The sequence below is a fragment of the Castor canadensis genome, chromosome 2 (assembly GCF_047511655.1).
Source record: "Castor canadensis chromosome 2, mCasCan1.hap1v2, whole genome shotgun sequence".
In the NCBI taxonomy this organism is placed as follows: Eukaryota; Metazoa; Chordata; class Mammalia; order Rodentia; family Castoridae; genus Castor; species Castor canadensis.
In genome coordinates this window covers 47,013,803-47,035,181 of record NC_133387.1, presented here as the reverse complement: position 1 = coordinate 47,035,181, position 21,379 = coordinate 47,013,803, and the positions used below count along the sequence as shown (strand labels likewise).

The window sequence follows — 21,379 nt, the reverse complement described above, 5'->3', positions numbered from 1 at the left end:
AGAGGAGACATTAAGATTTCTTTCTAGCCCCTTATATTTTCCATCTCAAGTTTATTGTAATTGAGTAGTTAGAAATCAGTGTGCTAAAACAGTGGGGTAGTACTTTGAACTGTTCACCTATTCTTATAGTGGTGGACTTAAGTTGAATAACTTACCAGATTTTATCTGTTTTAATAGTTTCAAAATTATTCTTATAACAATTTTAATCAACAACTCAAAATTACAGCACTTAAATAGAATGCAAATATATTTTATTGTATTTGTGTTACATTTAGCTACCTTTTAGGATACTAAGTGGTTAATTTTTAAAATAGGTTCATTGGCTTATTGACTTTCAATTCAATGATTTGTTGCTAGCAATTATATTCCTGGTGAATAATAGGATAAAATCAGAGGCTTTATATTTGCTACAAATTTATTTCAACCCTCCTTCAGGCACCCTAAAAACTGAAACATAGCTGCACCCCAATGAATTGCCAAAGATATCTGTGATTCCCATCTGTGATTATCACCTTGTTCTGCTCCATTCATCCTTTTTCCCTTCTGCCCAATCATTTATTCATATGAATGTTCACATATTAACACAATGTTTATCTACAATGCTGTCATTGCAAAATATGCAAGAGGATCGCAACAGTGCAAATTTAATAAGGATCTTACCACAGAGCAAAAGCAAACGTGTTTTCCTTATCTACTCAAAAGAGGAGTAGATTTGGTCAGTTACTCATTTCTGAAATCAGTATTCAAGGAGAACTCAGTGTGGTTTTAGCCTTATGCCAAGGACTTTGACAAGGATAGAAATGAGCCCCCGTCTCTGGTGCCAACAGGCTCATAGTGTACATTTTATTACTCAAACTTGAGTAATATAGAACTTCTTTAAAGGGAAAAAGTTCTTGTTAACTGCCAGCATTGCCTTAAGTTATTTTCACTAGAATGTAATTTAAATACATATGGATAGTGAACAAAGTACATAGTCCTTATTCATTCACTCAATACCTAACTATTTATGACAAACTTACTGTGGAATCATAGTGACAAAGGTACACAAAATCATTGACTTTGCAGATCGCTCATTCTGATGGTAAGAAAAAAAATGTGTGAACCAAAGAAACAAACAGTTAGTCCTTGTTATTTACCACAGCTATAGTCTGAAACACTGAAAAGGCAAAGACTGAACCATTACTTGTCGGGGGAATACAGGGTAAGGATTTACAAGCCTTGGTGACATTTTCATCAACCAGTCAATATCTGATCTTATTTTATGTGTGTTTCTGTTGAATGACACCTTATTTAATATGTATCGTTGGTTTGTTGGATTCCAACCAACAGCACCTATCTGAAGAAATCTTCTCTAGAAGATTTCTAGAGAAGATTTCTCTAGAAGACATCCCACAGTCTCCTTGAATTTAGGAAGACTAGACAGACAGTGCTTCAGAACTAGGGTTGGGGACTGTTCTAAACAGTAAAAGCACTAAAAAGAAACACAAAAACACCAAAATCATGGCACCAGACAGACCACAAAGAAGACATTGCTTTTCAGATCCAAGGAGAGCTGTAACAAGAAGGCAGAGTCCCACATGGAAAACTGACTGCTTCAATGAGGAAGTAAGATTGTATTTACATAGAACCTCCAAAAAGACAGACAGCTAGGCAGCCCCAAGACAAAGTTCCTAAAAAGAAAGTAGCCCACAATGGCTGAGGCGGAGGAGAACAGTGTCTGAGGGCAGTCTGTAGGCGTCTGAGGGCAGATGAGGGAATTGGAGGACTTGATTGAGATAGCAGGATGGTGACAGTTTGCCAGCAGGCAAGAAAGCAATACATTCTCAGTAGAAAGCAAGATGAACGAAGATTTAGAGACCAGAGGGGAGTCAGTGTGCAGAGGAGGTTGTGTCTGGCTGGAGCAGAGGGTTTCAGTTAACAGTGGGAAACCCTTGGACCACCTTGCCCTGCTTGTCAGCGCGACCCTGCCCCAGTAGAATCAGATGGTAGCGTGTATAGCCCTGGCCTGTCTTGTTGCAGCACTGCCCATGGGATCTGTGGTGTGGAGACACTTTCCTGATGTAGCTATTTGTACTGAGCCTGTCACTAGCTCTGCAGGAGGTAAAAATTACTTAACAGTGTCTCCTGGCTCTCACCCATCCACAGTGTGAGAGCGAGTAGGGGTGTCAGAGTAGGTGGGCACAGGACACAATGAGTCCTTAAGAGCTGGAGCTGTCGATGAAGGAAGATGAAAGGCACCAAGAGGGAGGATTGCCCACACTTGGGGGGTACCTGTGCCAGGCAAGCAGGCCCCCACAACAGAGTCCCCTCCCATCCTTCTATCCTCCCTATAGTGAGCTCATCACTTGACATTGAGTCTCTCTCTCTCTCTCTCTTTCCCTCTCTCTCACACACACACACACACACACCTCACTTTGGATTTTAAAATTTCAGCTAATGACCCTTATCAGACTCAGAAAGCTACGTTTCAGCCCTGTTCCCTCAGTTCCCTCTGAAACTGCACATATGGACCACGCTCCCTGTGCAGCACACTCATTCAAAGCCATTTGACTCCTAAAACAGGCTGATAACATTTTGGATTTCATTTTTGTTTGTCCTACAAGAGTCTTGAATTTTGGCCAAAAACCCAGGCCCTGGATGAATTTGCCTTAGACCTCACTTTCTGTCATTGGGCCAGGTGGACGTGGGAGAGAGGGTGGAGCTGCCTGTTGAGACATGATTTTTTTAGTTTTGCCCTCTGCCTCTGGAGCCAGAGCCCTGGCCCACTTCCAGCCTTGAGAAGAGAAGATTACGGTATTTTCTAGGTAATTTTAAGGAGCACAAACCCAAAGTAAAGTCAGGTGGTTTCAAGTCTGCACTGAGTTTTTCATGTTAAGGATTTGTCATGATTTGGGTTTTCGGCAGAGCTGTATTTTAACTGATGAAGGGAGTTGTATTCTTACAGAGACAGGCATGTTTTGGTTGTTTGCTAATGACCTCTGGTTTTGCTTATGGGGAGTTTTGTTAACAAATGGAAATGTAGCAAAATAAAACAGTCTCTTTCTTTCATACTTTCTTTTTTTTTTCTTTTTCTTCTTTTCTAAACAATGAAAACCATTGCAGTAAACTGTCAAAACCAGGCTATAGATATTGGTTATTGTGGCATCATTAATACTGAATAAAAATAAATTAGTCACTTTGGCAATCAAACACATTCTTCAGATCTGTCGGTGCTTTTAAACAGAGCCTTCTCCTTGCTGTTGATAGATCCTATTGTTAAGAGAACAGAACTGTAGAAATGTATTCAAAAATTCTTTGAAATTCTTCCAATTTCAGGATCCTACTCAGCAGTAATTAGCCTTCAAGGCTGCAGATAAGAAGAACTCGGTAGGGGGCCTCTCTTGAGTCTAAAGGTGACCCCCATCCATGCATAAGAGGTTGTCAGCCTTAGGATAATTGCCCGCTCTGCTTACCCTTCCTCTGGCTCCTTTTCTAAAAGAAAGTGAAGTTAAGTCTGAGTATGCAGAAGGTGACCAAATTAAACCAAAATAAACTCTAAATTCAAGCGCAGAAAACTTCTCTGCGGGGAAAGGAATGAGAGAAATGACTTTACCTTTAGGGAAGTGACTCAATTGAACAGAGTTATCAGTTCTGGTTCAGGGATAGTTGGATCCCTGGCACACTTTGACCTACTTGTATCGAGATCACATTGGCTTCCACTCCATCCTAACTTATTCCACTTGTCACAAGGTTATTTTGAAACTATGGGTATGATTTAAAGCTAAGTTGACATGTTTATAGAAGTCTCTGCTGTCTCCAGAAAGGGGCATATGTTTTATATTCATTACAGGCAACTTGCTCTTTCAGTGCAAAGTGTAGTAAAGCCAGTGCTAGAGCCACTATCACACCAGTCACAAAAGGAACAAGTTAGCAGCTCAGACACAGCATTGTCTGGTCCTCTCAGGACCATTCCAAATGCAGAAGTGTCAGTAAACGTACTCATGTGTGTATGCGGTAGAAGCCAAGAAGAAAAATGGGGTCTTCTTCCTTCTCCTCTCTTTGAGAGCTGTACTACTTTGCCAGGGCTTCCAGTTAAAAAGTACCACAGATTGGGTGGCTTAATCAACAGAAATTTATTTTCTTGTACTTCTAAAAGTTGATGTCTGTGATCAAGCTGTCACCAGAGCTAGTTTCTTCTGAGACAATTTCTGCTTGGCTTGTAAATAGCAGTCTTCTTGTGTCTTCAAGTGGTCTTCCCTGTGCATTTGTCTGTGTCCTGATCTCTTCTTCTAAGGACACCAGTCATACTGGATTACAGCTCACTCATAAGGGCTCACTTAAACCCTTTAAAGTATCTCTTTAAAGGTTTTACTTCCAAATATACTAGTCACATTTTAAGGTACTAGGGATGAGAACTTGAATGTGTGAATTTTGGATGGGACACTATGCTGCCCATAATGAGAACTAAAGTTACTTCATTAAGGCAGTTGACCTTTGCTTATTGATAAAAAAAGAAAATGTTAGTAACCATGTGATTCCCATGAGCTCTTTCACCATGACCACCTCCTCATCTTACTACCTGAAGTACTCCAGTCCCTCCAAGGCTGACTCCCAAGGTCAGCAGAACCTTGAGGGACCCCCCCCAGATGTTGAGGAAAAATACAGTCAAAGCAAAATGACTAATGTGACAGGTGGCCGCTGATGCTGAATTTAAAGCATTTCATCATGACTGCCATCTTACCCCACTTGGTAACTGCTACAAGATGTCCAGTTTGTCTGTGGTGCTGATGTGGACTCAAGCATTTTTTTTTTGTGGGACTGGGATTTGAACTCAAGGCTTTATGTTCACATAGCAGGCAATCTACCACTTGAGACATAACTCCAGTCCATTTTGTCCTGCTTATCTTGGAGATGGGATCTCGCAAACTATTTGCCAGGCTGGCCTCAAACCATGAGTCTCCTGATCTCAGCCTCCCAAGTAGCTAGGATTATAGGCATGAGCCACGGCCACTCAGCTGGATTCAGGCTTCTTTATAGTTGTGCAACATTATCCTGTTTTTATGTGCTAAGAAGAATCTCCAAGTTTATATTGATGCTCTAAGGCAGAGGGTAAGCTTTCTTTGTTTGGTTGGTTTTTTTCCTTTGTTTTTAATGAGATAAAATTTACCAGTCATTTAATTACCATTATTTTGTTCTAATGGTACAAAGAAAATTCCTGGCTGGATTTTCTACTGTCCAACTCATTGTTGAGCTATTTTTTATTACTATTTTTCATGTAACTTCCCTGTTTAAGAACAGTCCTCTGATCCTGATTCCTTCCCCACAGTGTACAAATATGCTGAAAGCCTTGCCATTACTGGCAGTAACTATCTTCAGCAGAGGTTAAAGTCTTAAGGTACCAGAGTTAGGGGGAAAGTTCTGAGCCAAAGAGGCTTGCTAAAGGCCAACCAAAAGAGGTTCAGAATTCATCATGAAAAGTAGGGGTTCAGCCCTCAATGCCTAAAGAAGGAATCCCAAGCCCAGAGAAAGGACTGGGGCTCTATTGACAGCCTCAAAGATTTCCTGCTGCACCTCCACTTTCAGTACATCGTCTCTGCCTTCCACTTGCCAGGCTCCATCCCAAGTGCTTGATATCTAAATCTGCATTAAAAAGGGTCTAAATATCAAGGATGTTATATCTCAATGGAGAGTGAGTGGTCTTAAGCAAAAACAAAAGAAGGCTCTGGGGTCAGGATCCTTCTGGAGATTGGTGATTGGAGCTTGGATGGATTAGCTTAAAGTATCACCAGCATGTCCTGACATTCATGTTAGCTTGCTAGACCACTTGAAGAACCAATGTGTACCCGCCTGGCTACTGCCATACTTTCCAATGTCTCCTTGACCAGCCTGATTAGTCTTTGACCCTTCTCTCTCCAAGACCATCAGTGAACCCTGAACTGATAAGGGAAAGGGTTCTCAGCATTCATATCATATTGGCCACTGCTTATTCTTGTAGCTGTCCCCATCCCAGGGTATGTTCTTCATGATTTACCTAGGCATCTTCACTGGTTCATTCTTCTTCATTCTCTTGGCCCACTTTTTGAAATTTTTCAAAATTTCTGCCACTGTCTTTCTTTTTCCCCTTCTTGACACTTTGCCACTCCCTCAGTGCCTCTGTTAGTGGTTCCTTAGCCTGGATTTCAAACCTGTCCTCTTTTTCAATTCCACACGTGTATTTCTAATGTCAGTTAAAGCCGAGTATCACTTTGAGAGACCCAAATGCACCATGTTTAAAATATCAATCAGATCTTCCTTCTCTACTCTCTTTCTGCTTCTATTTTCTACTCAGTTAATCATATCCATCATTTAGTCACCCATACTGGAAAAGCTGAGAACAGTATTCATGAATGTTGAGCATCTCTGAAACTGTTTACTACAGCAAATTTCTTAATTCACATTTAATAAATTAGTAGTTTGTTGCATCAAAAAGTCTTGTAACCAGATTGTTTCTTCAAGATCTTTCATAACATGCCCTACCTCTTAACCAAAATTATTATTATGTCATCCCTTAGGACAAATCCTCTGAAAATATCAGGGATGTTCCTTGCTCTTGCCTTGGCATCTATTTGGAAATACCATCCTGACTTGTGCAGTCAAGTTTTAGCATGTTTTGCTTTCCCCTCCTTGATTGTCTCCCTTCCCATCTATCAGTCTATGCATCTTTCAAGGCAGGTCTTCTCACCTGTCAGAAGTAATACCTTCCTTGACCACATCAGACCATGACAACCACCAACACACCACCACTTCCTCCAATCTTTGAATTCCTCTGGCATCTAACAGCTATGCCACAGAAGTTAGCACCTGCCTACATACTTGCTCTCTTTCTTTGGTATAAACAAGGCAGAGACCCCGTCTATTTTCCAGGGATTCGCAGACAAGGTAAATTCCTCCTTGAGTTTTGCTCAGGAATGTGTCTTTGAGGAGGAATTTATTTTCCTCTACATTACCTCCCTGTGATACAATGTATCTTCCCATTTGTTTTAGTTATCAGGAAATTTAGAGCTGTTTCAGTACCAGATTGTAATAATCAGCTTATTTCAGGATCCCTGTAATAGCCTACCTGCCTTCTTTAGAAATCTTTGTTGTTGTGTGTTTGTTCTTAATTTTGCAGTATATTTAATTTGGCAGATGCTGTGAATCCTTTTGGAATAAAATAAGAAACAGATCCCCAATAAGCCATCTTCTTCTCTTATTATTTCATAATTCAAAATTTCCAACCTAGATTTTTAGTGCCTGAGACAAAGTCAAAGCTTATCTTTTTAGCAGTTTCCCAAAGGAGAAAACATATGTTAGGTCCTCAATAAGTCATCATTGATGGATTAATGCTCTTGGATATCCTATCTGAAATATATGTTTATATTGATGCTCTAAAGCAGAGGATAAGCTTTCTTTGTTTTTAATGAGATAAAATTCATTATCTTAAACCAAGGTGGAGACATCTATAAAATGACATAGTTCTAACAAAAGACACTTAGCATGCCTATTTCTGCTAGCATGTTGTAAAATATTCAAAATATCACAAGGAAAATACAATAAAAATTAACTTAAAGTTTTACCTATTACAGTACCAAAGTGTAATGCTTAAAACAGGTAAGAAGATTAACATAGTCAACAGTTCACCTCAGTGACAGGATGATGGAGAGCATTTCCCCACAATTCCAAAGCCCTGTTGTCTGCTTTTCTGACAAGCATGATATTCAAATGGTGTCTGACTTATTTTTTTCTCTTATCCCTATTTCCACTTTCCCTCTCCCCCCTTCTTACCATAAGATGGCAAACATTAAAATTGGCTTTTGATAAAACTACCTGTACTAGTCATCCAATTCCACCGCCCCACACACGCTCACCCCCTTTGTTTTTTCAGTATTCCTCTTTTAAGCTCACCCAGGGAGAATTCTTTAACTGTGAAAGAAACCACAAGAATGTAATCATAAAATCACACTTCCTGTCCTTACCTCCACCCCTACCCCACTCCCCTCCTCAACATTCACCACCAACACACTCCTTTGGCTGTTGAATATTTATGCAGACATGTGTGAATAATTCATAGAACTACAAACACTTTTGAGGCTGAAAATCCACCCAGCTGACCGTGCTTTCCCATTGTGCAAGAAGCGAGGGCTTGCCTTCCTTGTGCTCCTTTAGCCAAGGTGGAAATGTTTGCCTTTGTATTTTAATGATATATTACATGTACTGCCTTCCCTTCCCCAGCCTTCTTCTTTCATGCAATAATGTTGGTGGGTGGGAAAGGGAGAAGGAGAGAGGAGAGAGAGAGACAGAAAGAGAGAGAGAACTACAGATGCATTATCTACCTAATCATAAGATTTAAAAATACTCCTCTCCTTTTTTGCTTAGCCTCATTTCATGTCTAATGTTAGAACATAAACTAAAACTCATCTTTACCCCAAAGGATCTGGTTTTGGACCAAACCAATGTGTGCCCTTCTTGACCAGCCTTCTATGACCTTTTAACTTTGTAAATTGCTAGGACACAAAATAATTCTAGGCTGTTTTCCCAAGGCCACTTCCAAGGTTCTGAATCACCTCACCTCACATTTAGCTCATGCTTCCTTTCTTAAATAGAAATGAATTCCAGTTTGGCTTAGGTGATACAGAATACAGTAAGGCAAATCTGTTGCAAAGCAGAGAACATATGAGATATATTCTACATTTGAACAGAATATTTTGAACTTCTGTTATTTGGGACTTTCCATGCTAGTTCTTCCCACTATTAAAATAAATGCAAGTATCAACTACAGTAATATTAGATATAATATAAAAGACATGTTGTATTAACATACCAGGAGACACAAAAGTACAGAGATGGTAAAAACTTGCCTTCACTCTTTGAAAATATTCCCTTTGTATACACATACACAGACACACAATTTGTCTAAATGTTATATTTACTTATTATATTTAAATTCAGTGAGATCATTAGTGTTAGATTAGCTGTAGTGACAAATACTAACCCAGGCATTTTAGAAATAAGGGGGGAATCAAAGTATGAGCTATGGGTATGGATTGTAGTTTGATATTTTTAACCCTTTAAGAATTATGTATGTATGCATTTTGAAAATTTATATCTCTGAGATAGTCTGTAATCCCAATGCAACAGTGGGGATTGGCAGTTTAAATGTTTTAAGATATTAAAGTAGAAATATTTTACTAGGTAACATACCCACTAGCAAAATGCAGTGGTACAATTTGACATTACAGTAGTGAAAATCAACAGAACTTGGGGCTACAAATACCATTTGGCTTGCTTGTCCTTCTAACTATTCAAGACATTAAGGCGCAGATACAATCATATGTCTGGCTGCTCCTAGGGCCAGTCCATTCTCACCCCCTATCCCTCCTAATCCTTAATACCAAAATTCACCTCTTCCTCCCAGCCTCCTACCAATCTCTCACCAGCCTGAGCATTGTGGCTGTACAGAATGCTTCTTTGTCTAGCTAGATTAGTGTTGGATGTGAAACCACTTGGGCATGGTAGTAATAGAGTTGGGGCAGATGCAACCAAAGAGGAACTCTTTTAAAAACCTGCCTGCCTCCTTCTGTCACATTATCTTTCCAAGACAGATTAGCAATTCAGAAATAGAATGTTAGTTGAGAGAACATCCACCTCAATTATAAGAATGAGCCAACTCAGGTAACCGTGGTTTGGGAGCCATAATGACCCTCTCTGCCTTGCCTCAACTCAAACAAACTAGAAAGGCAGAACACAGCAGAAAAAAAGCCATAACCAATGAGATGAATCCAAGAGGTCTTTAAAGAACATTTCCACTTGCCTGTGGTTTTCACAATGGTTCTGTACAAGTGTGTGCTGTTAAAATGCCATTTTTAAAGGTGAAACTTTAGGTGAAGCTAATATTCATAAAAGCCATGCCAGTGGGGGAAGGGGTGAGCAGGGGAGCAGTGGGGGAAGTCCTTTTATAAATTAAGAAAAGCTTGTAGCCTTTTCCATAGCTTTAAACACTCACATACTAGTCAAAACCTGTGACTATGTATACATTCTTTTATATGGATAATGAGCCTCTTTATTGGTGGCGCCTCCTGGATTAGGAGGATTCTTCCATGCAAATAAACTGTAGAGGAAGGCAGTGCAACAAAGAACACCTTTCATGTGGCTTCTGATCTTGTGTAGCAAAACTCCTACATTTATCTAGATACAAAGGCCAAGTTCCTGGATTTCCATAACCTTCTTTAAATTGTTTCAGTTTAACAACATCAAATTACAGTCCTTACATATTTTGGTTAATGCACACAAACAACAAATAGACCCACTCATCATATTCTGTTGAGAATAGATTACCTAAAGTGTTGACATCTAATTTTCAACTTCTGACTCTAACAGAAAGTACAAATATCACGTAGGTATCAAACGTATTGTTTAACAATAGGCCACATGAATAATAAAAGAAAAAAAAAACAATAGGCCACAGAAATTAAATACAGGATACTTTATGCTTTAGAAGGATCTCAAATTAAGTTGTCAATAAAGTTTTCCTGCCATTGTACCAAATTTGCAACACCTCTCTAGCCAAGAGAGTTGGTTTTTTGGTTTGAATTGGTTTGGTTTGGTTTGAGTTTTGGTTTATCCATTTGCTTAACCACTTTCTTTTTATGGTAGAAGCATGTATTTTGTGTGAGGCTAAAGTTTTGGGGGCCTCTGGTGGTTTTTTTAAAGTGATACTGTGGTCTTCCATTTTGATGATTCCTGGAAGAACTGGCTGACTATTTATTTTAATTACTTCACAGGAACCCATATGACAATTTTTGAAGGACATTTTCATATTATTCACTGTTTATTGTTTTGATCATCATTTTTTTTTTCCATCAGGGTATAACTGTCAAGGTAACATTCCATTTGTTTTCCTTTTGTTCCAGAATTAAAAGTCAGATATTTTACTATTAATTTTCTGCCCCTTCCCCAACTTATCAACATAGTACCCCCAACACACTGCCCCTCCCTCCAAAAGAAAATTGCAAGGCTTGGATAAATATTTCTACCAAATCTTCTTCGAAAGCTGTTCATTTAGAAGCAAATACAACCTTAAGAACCATGATGTATGAGAGTGTTAGAAAATATTTTAACCCAAATCTTTTTGTTACACCAGCCTTCCAAAAACACTAAACATCCTGTTGGGATTTCTGAAGGTGCCTGATAAGAGGAAGATAAATAACATAGATATGACTTTACACATACCTGATGTAAAAAATAGGATGTCACCTCTTGTGAGGTTATTTTTGAGCTAACTGATTGGGAAAGTGTGCAGGCCTATTAATTTTCAGAAGTAAGCTTATAAAACCAAGCTCAGTTCTAGAGATCAAGTCTTTATTATAAAATGCTATTGAATGTTAGAAAGTTTCATTTTTTAAACAGATTTTACTACCTGCCTCTCTAATGTAAATGTAATGCTCCTTATTCCTTCTCTAATTTGTCAAAGAAGAAACTATTACTACTTTCATCATTTCAAATTTTCCATGAAAAACTATTCTGGTGCATTATTATATTATTATTTTAATTAAATACAAAGTAAATAACTAAAATTACTTCAGTGTTTTATGGAATCATGATATGAATTCTCAAACCATCAAGGAAGATGGATTTAATTGGCACTTTGGAAGAAAAAAAAAAAAACCTTCACATATTGTTTTCCATTGTAGCCTTGCTGTGGAGTAGCAAAGCATGTTAACAGAACAGTCATAGATTCATAAAGTTAATACAAACCATGGAGGTCGGTGGCTCCAGCTTTCCATCTGACAGATCCCAAAACTAAGATCCAAGGATGCTAAGTGAACGTTGCCAAGGGCTGTAGTAGTTCTTCTTCTCCCATTGCCTTTCTGCCCAATGATACCTTTGTCATTCCACTTTTCATTGGACAAATGTCATTGTAGCCAGATCTTTGCCTTCTAGCTCATCTTACCTGATTGGCTAAAGGGCCACTCCCAGCCTATTAGAAATGACTTCTGTCCCTCTCAAAAGGCAATGAAGGCTCCTGCAAAAACCAGTGTAACATCCTCAGACTCACTAGTAACATGCGCAAGAAAGGAAATAAACCTTTTGACTACGGGTCACTTAGTGTGTAAATATTAGTTGGACTGAATGGGAAAGAAGAGAAGAGAGGTGAGAAATCTACTGGTTTCTGTGTGAGCAATGCAGGACCTTGGCTCCTGTGACTAGACAATGTGCTTAACAACTAGAAAACCTGAGAACCAAATCCAACCCCACCTCCGAGTAACAATCTTCATGGCCTTGGGAAAGTTACTAACTGTCCTGAACTACGATTTTCTTTTCTGTAAACACCATCTACCTTACAGAGATTTTATGCGGATTAAATTAGACAATGTGTGTAAAGAGTCAGGCACACAACAACCCAGCCCTTTGCGTCTGTCTGGTAGGTGGCTGGTGACCTGCTTTTCTGCTTTGATTGAAAGTCGATCATTAAAACCAAGCTGGGCTGTGTCTAGAGACTTTAGCACTGTTGGCACAGCCCTGGAGACTTGACTAAAACACAGGGTGTCGCAGCTTCCTTTCATTGACATTTGCCACACGTGCAGTAGCTTGTGAATGGTGAAGTTTTGCTTTTCCTTTTTCCTTGAACACTCTGTTGAGGCTAAACATGGCATCGGAAAAGGAAACACACAGGTGAAGGTGTTTGTGTCTAGTGAAATTTGATTGCTTTGAAAAACACTTTCTACAGTAACATGTGAAACAATATTTAGTTAACTAAAAGACCTTTGAGTATTTGGCAGAGTAAATATTTAAAACCATGAAGCGTCTGTGGCTTTAATATAGACAAGTGACAGGATAGGAGTCCTCCTCAAAATCACTTGTCAAATCCGTCCCCACGCTATCTTCTCAAAACTCATAGTTTTCTTAATTCAGTGGTCATGCACTAGTAAGCTATAACAAGTTTGTGGGTCTAGAAATTTATCTTTCCTGAATTCAAAAACAGAATCTTCAGGACCTGACACTTTTGATTTAAAGGAAATTGAAAATATTAATATTTTATGATACATGTGCTTACCATAACATTTTATGTACTAAGTATTTGAGGCAGATTTTTACTCAGGTGTTCACATTATCCTTGGAGCCCAAATAAAACAGAATGTTAAAATCCCTTTATTGAACAAAATATATTTAATATTCAAAATAGCACTGTTGTAAAAGAGACATTTGCCTAGGCTTATAGCTTATCGCTGTGCTAGACTTGGGAACTAGTTGGTCATAGATGCAAACCCAGTTGTTGGTACACTGTAATTACTAAGAGTTAGAACTTAAAATTCACAAGTGATCAGTGAAATCGGCTACTCCACACTGCTTTCTTTTTAAATATAAACAAGGAAAAATGAAACGATCATGCTATTTTCTGGAATCATGTGATATTCAGATTTTGTAGAAAAAGTACAGTGAATTACCTCGTCCAAACAGTGAAACAAAAAAAAGGAGCTACAGAAGAAACCAATAAGCAAATAATTTGAGCTTCAAATCACTCTGCAAACAGGACATACACCATATAGTATGGCACAAAAATTATACAGTAATAAAACACAAAACTATAAGGCTAATGTCTAATTAATTCTTTTTGATATCACAATGTTATATATTCTTTTTCAAATTACTCCCCAACAGATAATTTTGGAGTTAAAAATAAGATGCATTTCTCACACCCACAGGAACCCACACAAATGGCCCATCTAAAATCTTCTGTGTTGCTCTAATGTATTAAAATTTTATTTACTTCACAGTGGTGAGTTTTAAATACCAATGCAATATAAATGTTGGAAAAGGAAATCACATGTAGTTATGCCTTAAGAAATTTTTGTATTATGTTTAGGTTAAAGAACTTTTATTGTTTTATCACTTCAATTTCAGCACAGGTACTGTGTGCTTTTTACTTTCACCAACAGTCCACTTCAGGAGTTTGCTCTGATGTTTCTTAAAGGGTGCATCCTTTAAAATCTGATGCAGAATGCATTTGACTGTTACATTGTAAATTCTTTTCTTGATCCTATCACTCTGGCCCATTTAGGCATTCAGTAGAACCCATGAAGAGAGTACAGACATCTGACTGGATGAAGAAGACATTGGGAAAAAAAAAACTCCCATTGTTTAGATTTCTGTCAGAGGGTATAAGAATATTTAATTTCTTTTATCTCTGGGGCTTTCATTATCATTTAAATTTCATTTTACATTAATTGATCAGGGATTAGTAAAGTCATTATGCAGAAATTAGAATAAGACAAGCCAGATGGAATGAATAATTCATAAAGTCCAATTACGTTTTATTTCTGGTGTACTTTCAAACTTGCCTCTGACTTCTGTGCTATTTTGATGTGACAATATTCACTGGAAATCAAGAGTGCCATTTTAATTTATTGTATCCCTCTGGAGTGGAGGCATTTGTATGCAATGGGAGTAGATTAACACATTTCCCCTCCAAGCACCAATTTTAGGGTTCTTGGAAATACCCAGTGATCTAGAAACGGTGGTTTATTTTCCATGCATGTTCCAGACCACCGGGATGGGGTGATGTAATCCGGTAGGGAGAGACAAGGGTCTTTAGATGGCGAGTTTTTCACTTCCTTGGAGAGCTATGATCCCTTTTGAAGTATTTGCCTCAAAGGAACAGTTAAAGTAGGAATTTGGCCTAGAGTTGGGCTGGAAGCGACAGCAGCCGCTGCAGTGACAGACGAGGACCACGAGGTGGCAGGCGTCGCCTTCAGTGCCGCAGGGGACTGCCTGGCTCTGAGCATTCGCGTGGCCCCGACCCGCAGGCCACTCGCGAAGCGTGGCGGGCGCGGATGCCGAGCTAATGGCAGTGCTGTCCACCTGTCTGGAATGTCCCTTACAACGGGACCTGGATCGCCCCTCTCCAGCCCTTCCAGCCCCCAAGCCCCTTCGCTGTGCCCCCCCCTCCGGCCCCCCGGTATTTATTTATGCCACTGGACAGTTGCAGTCACATGAAAGCTCTGGTTCACCTTCCCGGGGACTTTCATCTCTGGAAGTTTTATGACACTTTGTGAATGTGCAAAGTTTTTAATTAGGCTCTGTAGACAGCCCGAGGCGGCGGCAGCGCCACAAAGTCTTCACGGTCTCTCTGCTTTACAGCACAACAAGCCGCTCTACTCCTTTGAAGACAATGCAGACTATGTGTACGATGTCATGTGGTCGCCCGTGCACCCCGCGCTCTTTGCCTGCGTGGACGGGATGGGGCGCCTGGACCTCTGGAACCTCAACAATGACACGGAGGTGAGCGGCGGGCGGGCGGGGCGCCGGCGGCAGCGGTCCCTGCCCTTCCCACCAGGGGCCTTTTGGGGACAGACCCTCCAACTGCGGCGGGGACGCCGGGCCCCTTGCCTGGCTACCAAGAAGCGAAGTGACAGATGCACTGGCCCCAAATACCACTTCATTTCCCTTCATCCCTGGACAGTTATCAATGCTTTTTGTTTTTGTTTGTTTGTTTGTTCAGAGAGCAAAATGATATGTGTTTCTCGCCTTTCCCTTTGGAAAAGACACCCAGGCATTTTTCAGAGCAGTGTTAAAATAACTTTCTTGCAAACACTTGGAAAAGTAAGCTTTTTTAGATGGGGCCCATTTTTGTCAATGAGTACTATTCGTACAATTTCCACTTTGAATCCATCTAGGATGATTCTGTGGACTATTTCATGTTTAGATTTACCCACCCTTTAATTTTTTTTACCAAGGTAAATATTCCTGGTCTAAGATACTGAATTCAAAGGTAGGCTTTTATGACATTGTCTAAGTTTGAGCATGTCTATCAGACTCAGTATCTCCTCTTTACAAAGTGGGATTTTAACATGGTCATACTTAAAGTTACTCACAGGTTTAAACGCCTTTTCCTTTTTTTTTTTTTTTTAAGCAGTTGATAATAAAGAATTTATTGCTTTAAAGCGTGCTGTATATATTTATTTGTCTTAAAATTTATGCCAATGAAGGATCCTGTATGATCCTTCTAAATTTATGTTTCTTTTCTCAGTCTAGGGGAGTTTTTTGTTTTTTTTCTTACATGAGTATTAAATGTCTTTCAATTTTTTTAATGATTTGTGCATCATTTCCTGATTTCTAATTCAGGGAGCTCTCTATAAATACAAATGGGCAGGTAAGAGGAAGGAGGGTTGCAAACTATATGCCAAGTAGAGAACAGGAGAAAGGTCTTTTGAAGTGTTTTGAGCAGGAAACAGGTCAGTCTTTTTAATTAGGAAGGCTACAGCTGGAAGAGATGAAGGAGGAGCAGACTCCCCTGGAATTTTTTTGTGGGAGGCATAGGGAAATATTCTTCAGGTAGTGTTATTGAGTCATTTTATCTTCAAGGATGTGTATACCTATAACTGCTGCTGAACAGAACCTTTAAAAAATATTTCCATTGAAGATTCTTTTTCCTTTTACCTCCAAAAGCTTTGCGACAAGGAAAAGTTGTCATGAGGCATCTTTGAAAATAATCAAAAGGCACAGTGTGTGAGATGAGCATCATTTTAGAGGCTGAAATGTTTATAACATGGCTTTTAATAGGAAGATGTTATTACCTTACATTGTAAGGGTTTCCCGAAGTCTTCATCACCGTTGATTAAAATCATATTGCTTCTATTTGCTAGAGGAAACACACTTACAGCGACCAAAAAACAAACACTTTCCACATTGATTTAGGAGACTGCTATATCAGAAACGAGGCTGCGCTAAGGATGTGCAGTGATACCCAGAACATGAAGGGTCTGAGTTTTCTACAAACTCCTCGATAATTCCCACGTAACTTAAAAAAAAAAAAAGTTTTTGTTCAATCTGGATTTTTAGGGAAGAGGAAAGTAATGTTTCAACACTGCCAAATGTCAATTTTTTCCCTTCTCTTTCTCTAGGTATCAAGAGACAAGCACATAAGTTTTATAGCTAAACATTTTTTTAAAAATCATTACTACTTATGCAAATGGTTTTGCTCTGCGGTAAACATAATTCTGCTTTCACAATAATAGTGGAAATTTATTGAGTCTGACTCAAATCCAGTAATGAACTTAACATTTTCTAAAACCCTCTAATCTTTTTCACTTTCTAGCAAGTTGAGCAAGATTTTTCAAATGTGTCAGATTAGGAAATAGACTTGTTAACAAAAAAGAAAGAAAGAAAAACTGAAATCCCAGTGCATCAGTCTGTTTTGCTGTTGTTGTTGTTCAAAGTGTTGCGCCTTTAACCCAAGTTATCTCAGCTGCTCCTGTGCAAGGATAGTTCAAATTTACCCTCTCAGTAGTGCTAATTTCTACTGCATAGAAATGTATGCTACATATGTCTTGTATTTGCAATTAAATTAATTGAGCCATAAAAATGGGAAAACATTTATGAAATTAAGACAGACACATAAAGAGAACATATGGATTATTTTTATTATAAATTCATCCACTTTTGAAGGTCATTACTATTCCAATTAATATAAATATACTTTGTCACTTCCTTCATGCATTCATTAAATTTTTAGCTTATCCTATAGACTATGATCGCTATTTTTTTTACAATTATGCTAGCTATGAAAAGAAAGTATTTTAAATGTTTCAGAAAACACTTTCAGTTTGGGTATGATTGCTTATATTCCAAACACAAAATTCTTAAAAATTTATTAGGCGTTATTTTAACTGTATCAAAATGTCAGTTTTTTGAGTGATTAATTTTTTATCATGTTCATATTAAGATTAAACATTTAATAATTTTTTAAAGTATTCAAGAGAAATCTAATATTAAATAGAATTAGGTAAGAATCCTGTATGATCCTTCTAAATTATAGTGTTAAAAATGAACTCTGAAGATTCTATAGCCAAATAATGGATTTGTTTTCTGGCTAGCACACTAATAATAAAGTGTTTTGACAGAACTATAGTACATCTAAATTCACGTATTTTTAGCCTTTGCAAGGTTTGGTTAAAAATTCAGACTCTAGCCTGCACAGCAGGTACTTTATTGTAGAAATTGTGTATTTAAAAAAAAAAAGAAACATGAGCCAGGGATTTTTGTTTTACATTTTTGCTATAGTTGACATGCAATGATTTAAGCATGTGAAAAGCATTTTTATTGATTTCAAGATTAAGTTTAAACATAGATTCTTACATGTGATGGAGTTTTTATTGCTATTTTAAAGATAAGTATTGGGTCAATAATTTCATATAAACAGATGGTTTCAATTCTGTGAATAACAGAATGCCAGGAGTTCCAAGTCACAGTACATGTCATGTTTCCATCTTAGTGGGACATGTTTATTAGACACAGGTCTCCAATAGTGGCAGGAGATGCTCTCAGTGGCTCTCTTTTCACCATTTTTTTTTTTTTTTTTTGGTTTTAACATTTACCATTTTCTTTCTTAATAGATTTCCTATTCAACATTCTTGTAGGAGGCTCAGGAGATCTGATCTTTATGTCAGTTATAAACTTCCAACCTTGAAAACAAGAGTTTCCACAACTGAAGATAGAAAAGGAGGAAACTCACTAAAAATCCTCAATCCAAACACCAAGGTTCTTGTAAAAAAAAAAAAAAATGCTTGTTTCAGCACCTCCAGTTCACTTTAAAAATGACTATTGGAATGTTTAATGTGTTCGGATTTTCAGTGTTTATTAAAGGAGACATGAGGCACTTTCCACAGGTATATGGCCAGGTTTTAGCAGGACATCACCCTATGGACATTACCAATCTAATGGATCGCTTTTCAAACCTTGGACCTGCCAGGGGAAGGGAAAATGAGAGAGAGAGAGAAGGCAAGAGAAGAGAATTTGAGGTCTTTTACGTTTTTTATCTGCATTCTTTCTTTTATTCAGATCATTCCCTCCCTGACAAGATTTTGAGTATCAATACATATGTTTAGTTTTTCCATGAAAATTCAAATTAATGTGACTTTAATTCTATCATAGAACCCCTCTTGCCTTTTATAGACCTTTAATCTTGGTAAATCCTGAATCTCCTCATTGATCAGTAGCTCATGACCTGATGGTAAAATATCACATTTAGTTGCTGTTCTTGCATGTTGGATGTACACCCATCATAAAATCCACAGGAATACTTATGTCACTTCCTACCCATTGACTGCAGAAAAGACTCTCTTTTCTTCTCTCTCTCTCTCCCTTTTCTTTTTTTGTTAAAATGTCTCTCCTCTCTACCCTTTCCCTTAATTCAGTGAAGCATATGATTTACAAACAATGAATGAGTCCCTTTCACCCCAGCACAAGGATGGTATATTACTTCATGCACATGAAGGCAGTGATGACTCATTGAATTAAACGTATCATTGTAGATTCATACATTTAAATTCATATTCATAAATGCTTTTTTTATATTGTAACCTCTTCGGTAGGTTCCAACAGCGAGTGTGGCCATTGAGGGGGCATCCGCCCTAAACCGTGTTCGTTGGGCTCAAGCTGGCAAAGAAGTTGCTGTTGGAGACTCAGAAGGACGTATCTGGATCTATGATGTGGGAGAGGTACATGTTTGTTTGGGTGTCTGGGTTTTGGTTTTGGGGGACAGTTATTGCTTGTGTATCTATGTTAAAGACTTACTGAAATTATTGACACAACCTTCTGGGCCACGAGAACCCTCTTGAGTGCATTCGCAAGTTCCCATTGGCTTCAGTGGGAGTTTGGCAAGACCTCCTTGAGGCCTAATTTGGTCTCTGTCTCCATGCACAGGACACTTTAGTTAATGATCCAGACTCCTTTTAGAGTGTTATAGAGTTCCCAGCTCCCTGTGACCAAACATGGCGCTCCCTACCAATTTCAAGAGAATACAAAGCTTGCCAAATTCATCATGCTGTCATTGAACTGGAAGTTGTTGTTTACCCAGAAAAGTTTTAGTTGGTTTGCTTAATTAAGATGTATATTATTTCTCTTCAATTAAAGTATAGCCAACTAAGAAGACTGAGATTAATCAGAATTTTGTACCATTTTTTGACATTCATAATAATTATATGCAATAGATGCTTCTCTGGTATGCCCTTATGTGATATGTAAAGTATCATGAATTCTATGGCATGTGTCAAAAGAAAAAAACACTACTTTTTTTTTATGGTACTGAAGATGGAACTCAGGGTCTTACACTTGCTAGGCAAGTACTCTACCATGTAAGCCCCAAATTGCATTTTTTTTATTTTCAGGAAAATCTCCTTGAATTTGTATATTTATTCAATGTTACATTATCAATCAATTGTTCTTAGACGTCTCTGTTTATTTTTCCTCTATGAGAAAGCGTTGACAAGAACCTTTATTTCTGGTGAGGTTAAAGAATTGTTTCCTTAAAGACAAAAAAAATACTGAACTTTTAAGCAAAACAAAATAAGAGTGGTTATGTGAAGTTATTTTGCTATAATTTGAATCTAACATTTGGATTCCAGAGGGAAAATATACCACGTTTTGTATTCACAGTGTCCTAGGCCTAGAAAATGCTCTGTGAGTATGTGGTGGACAAGCTTAGCTGATCTCGCTGAGAAGGGTTCCTTATTGTTTCATCAGTCACCATCCTATAAATTTACCAGTTCCAGATGGTTTGTCCTACCGTGGGGCTTTTGATGATATATTATATAGAGCTATATGCTACAGTTGATTTTATACACACATACATACACACACACACACACACACATATTTTTTAAATACCAGTTTCAACTGGGCACAGAAACTGATTTTATAGATGGGGGCTTTCTATTCCAGGATATATAACTTTAAGTAAAACAACTAGAAGTTTCTCTTGGTTTCACTGCACGCACATACACACACACACACACACACACACACACACGCACACACTCCGACTACACCTGACACCACAAGCTAAGTCATGCAACAGTGACAACGACTCTGTTAATATTGGCCCTCAATGGGGAAGATGCACATGGTCTGGTGACTTTTGACATATTTGGAGTCTAGAAAAGAGAATGCCCTTTGAGTTGGAAATATTGCCAATAGTTTAGCAGCAATATTTTCTGCAATGAGTGCTCTTTATATTTAGTGTATCTTTTTAATGGTCATCAAAATAACACTAAAAGACAACAAAATAAATACTCTACTGAGTCATTTCCTAAACTATAAAAAAGAGAGCAAAAGAGAATGTAAAGAAACAAGACAAGGTTTCATTCTTTTTCTCTCTATCTCATTCTATTTGTTTCTCTCTTTCTTTATTTCCTTTATTTTTAACAAGTATTATTGTGGGAGAAAATAAACATGGAGACATGCTCACAGATAAAATAGCAGAAAATAAATAAAATTTTAAAATTCTTTTCTCCACCTCCCTTGTATATTCATAATGTCTCTTAATTATCTTAAGATTATCTGCAATATTAGATGTTTTATCCTTTTTTGTTGTATCTCAAGAGGA

The 21,379-nt window shown here is 38.1% G+C and overlaps 1 protein-coding gene across 11 annotated transcripts in view; it reads left to right on the top strand.

The window, feature by feature from the left end:
• Dync1i1 (dynein cytoplasmic 1 intermediate chain 1) overlaps positions 1-21,379 on the top strand; it is a 312,827-nt gene that overhangs the window by 275,925 nt on the left and 15,523 nt on the right. For all 11 annotated transcript variants that reach the window (XM_074064709.1, XM_074064704.1, XM_074064710.1 and 8 more), the window contains 2 exons: positions 15,136-15,276; positions 19,368-19,493. In XM_074064709.1, coding sequence (XP_073920810.1) covers positions 15,136-15,276; positions 19,368-19,493 — 267 coding nt within the window. The remainder of the gene's footprint in view (positions 1-15,135; positions 15,277-19,367; positions 19,494-21,379) is intronic.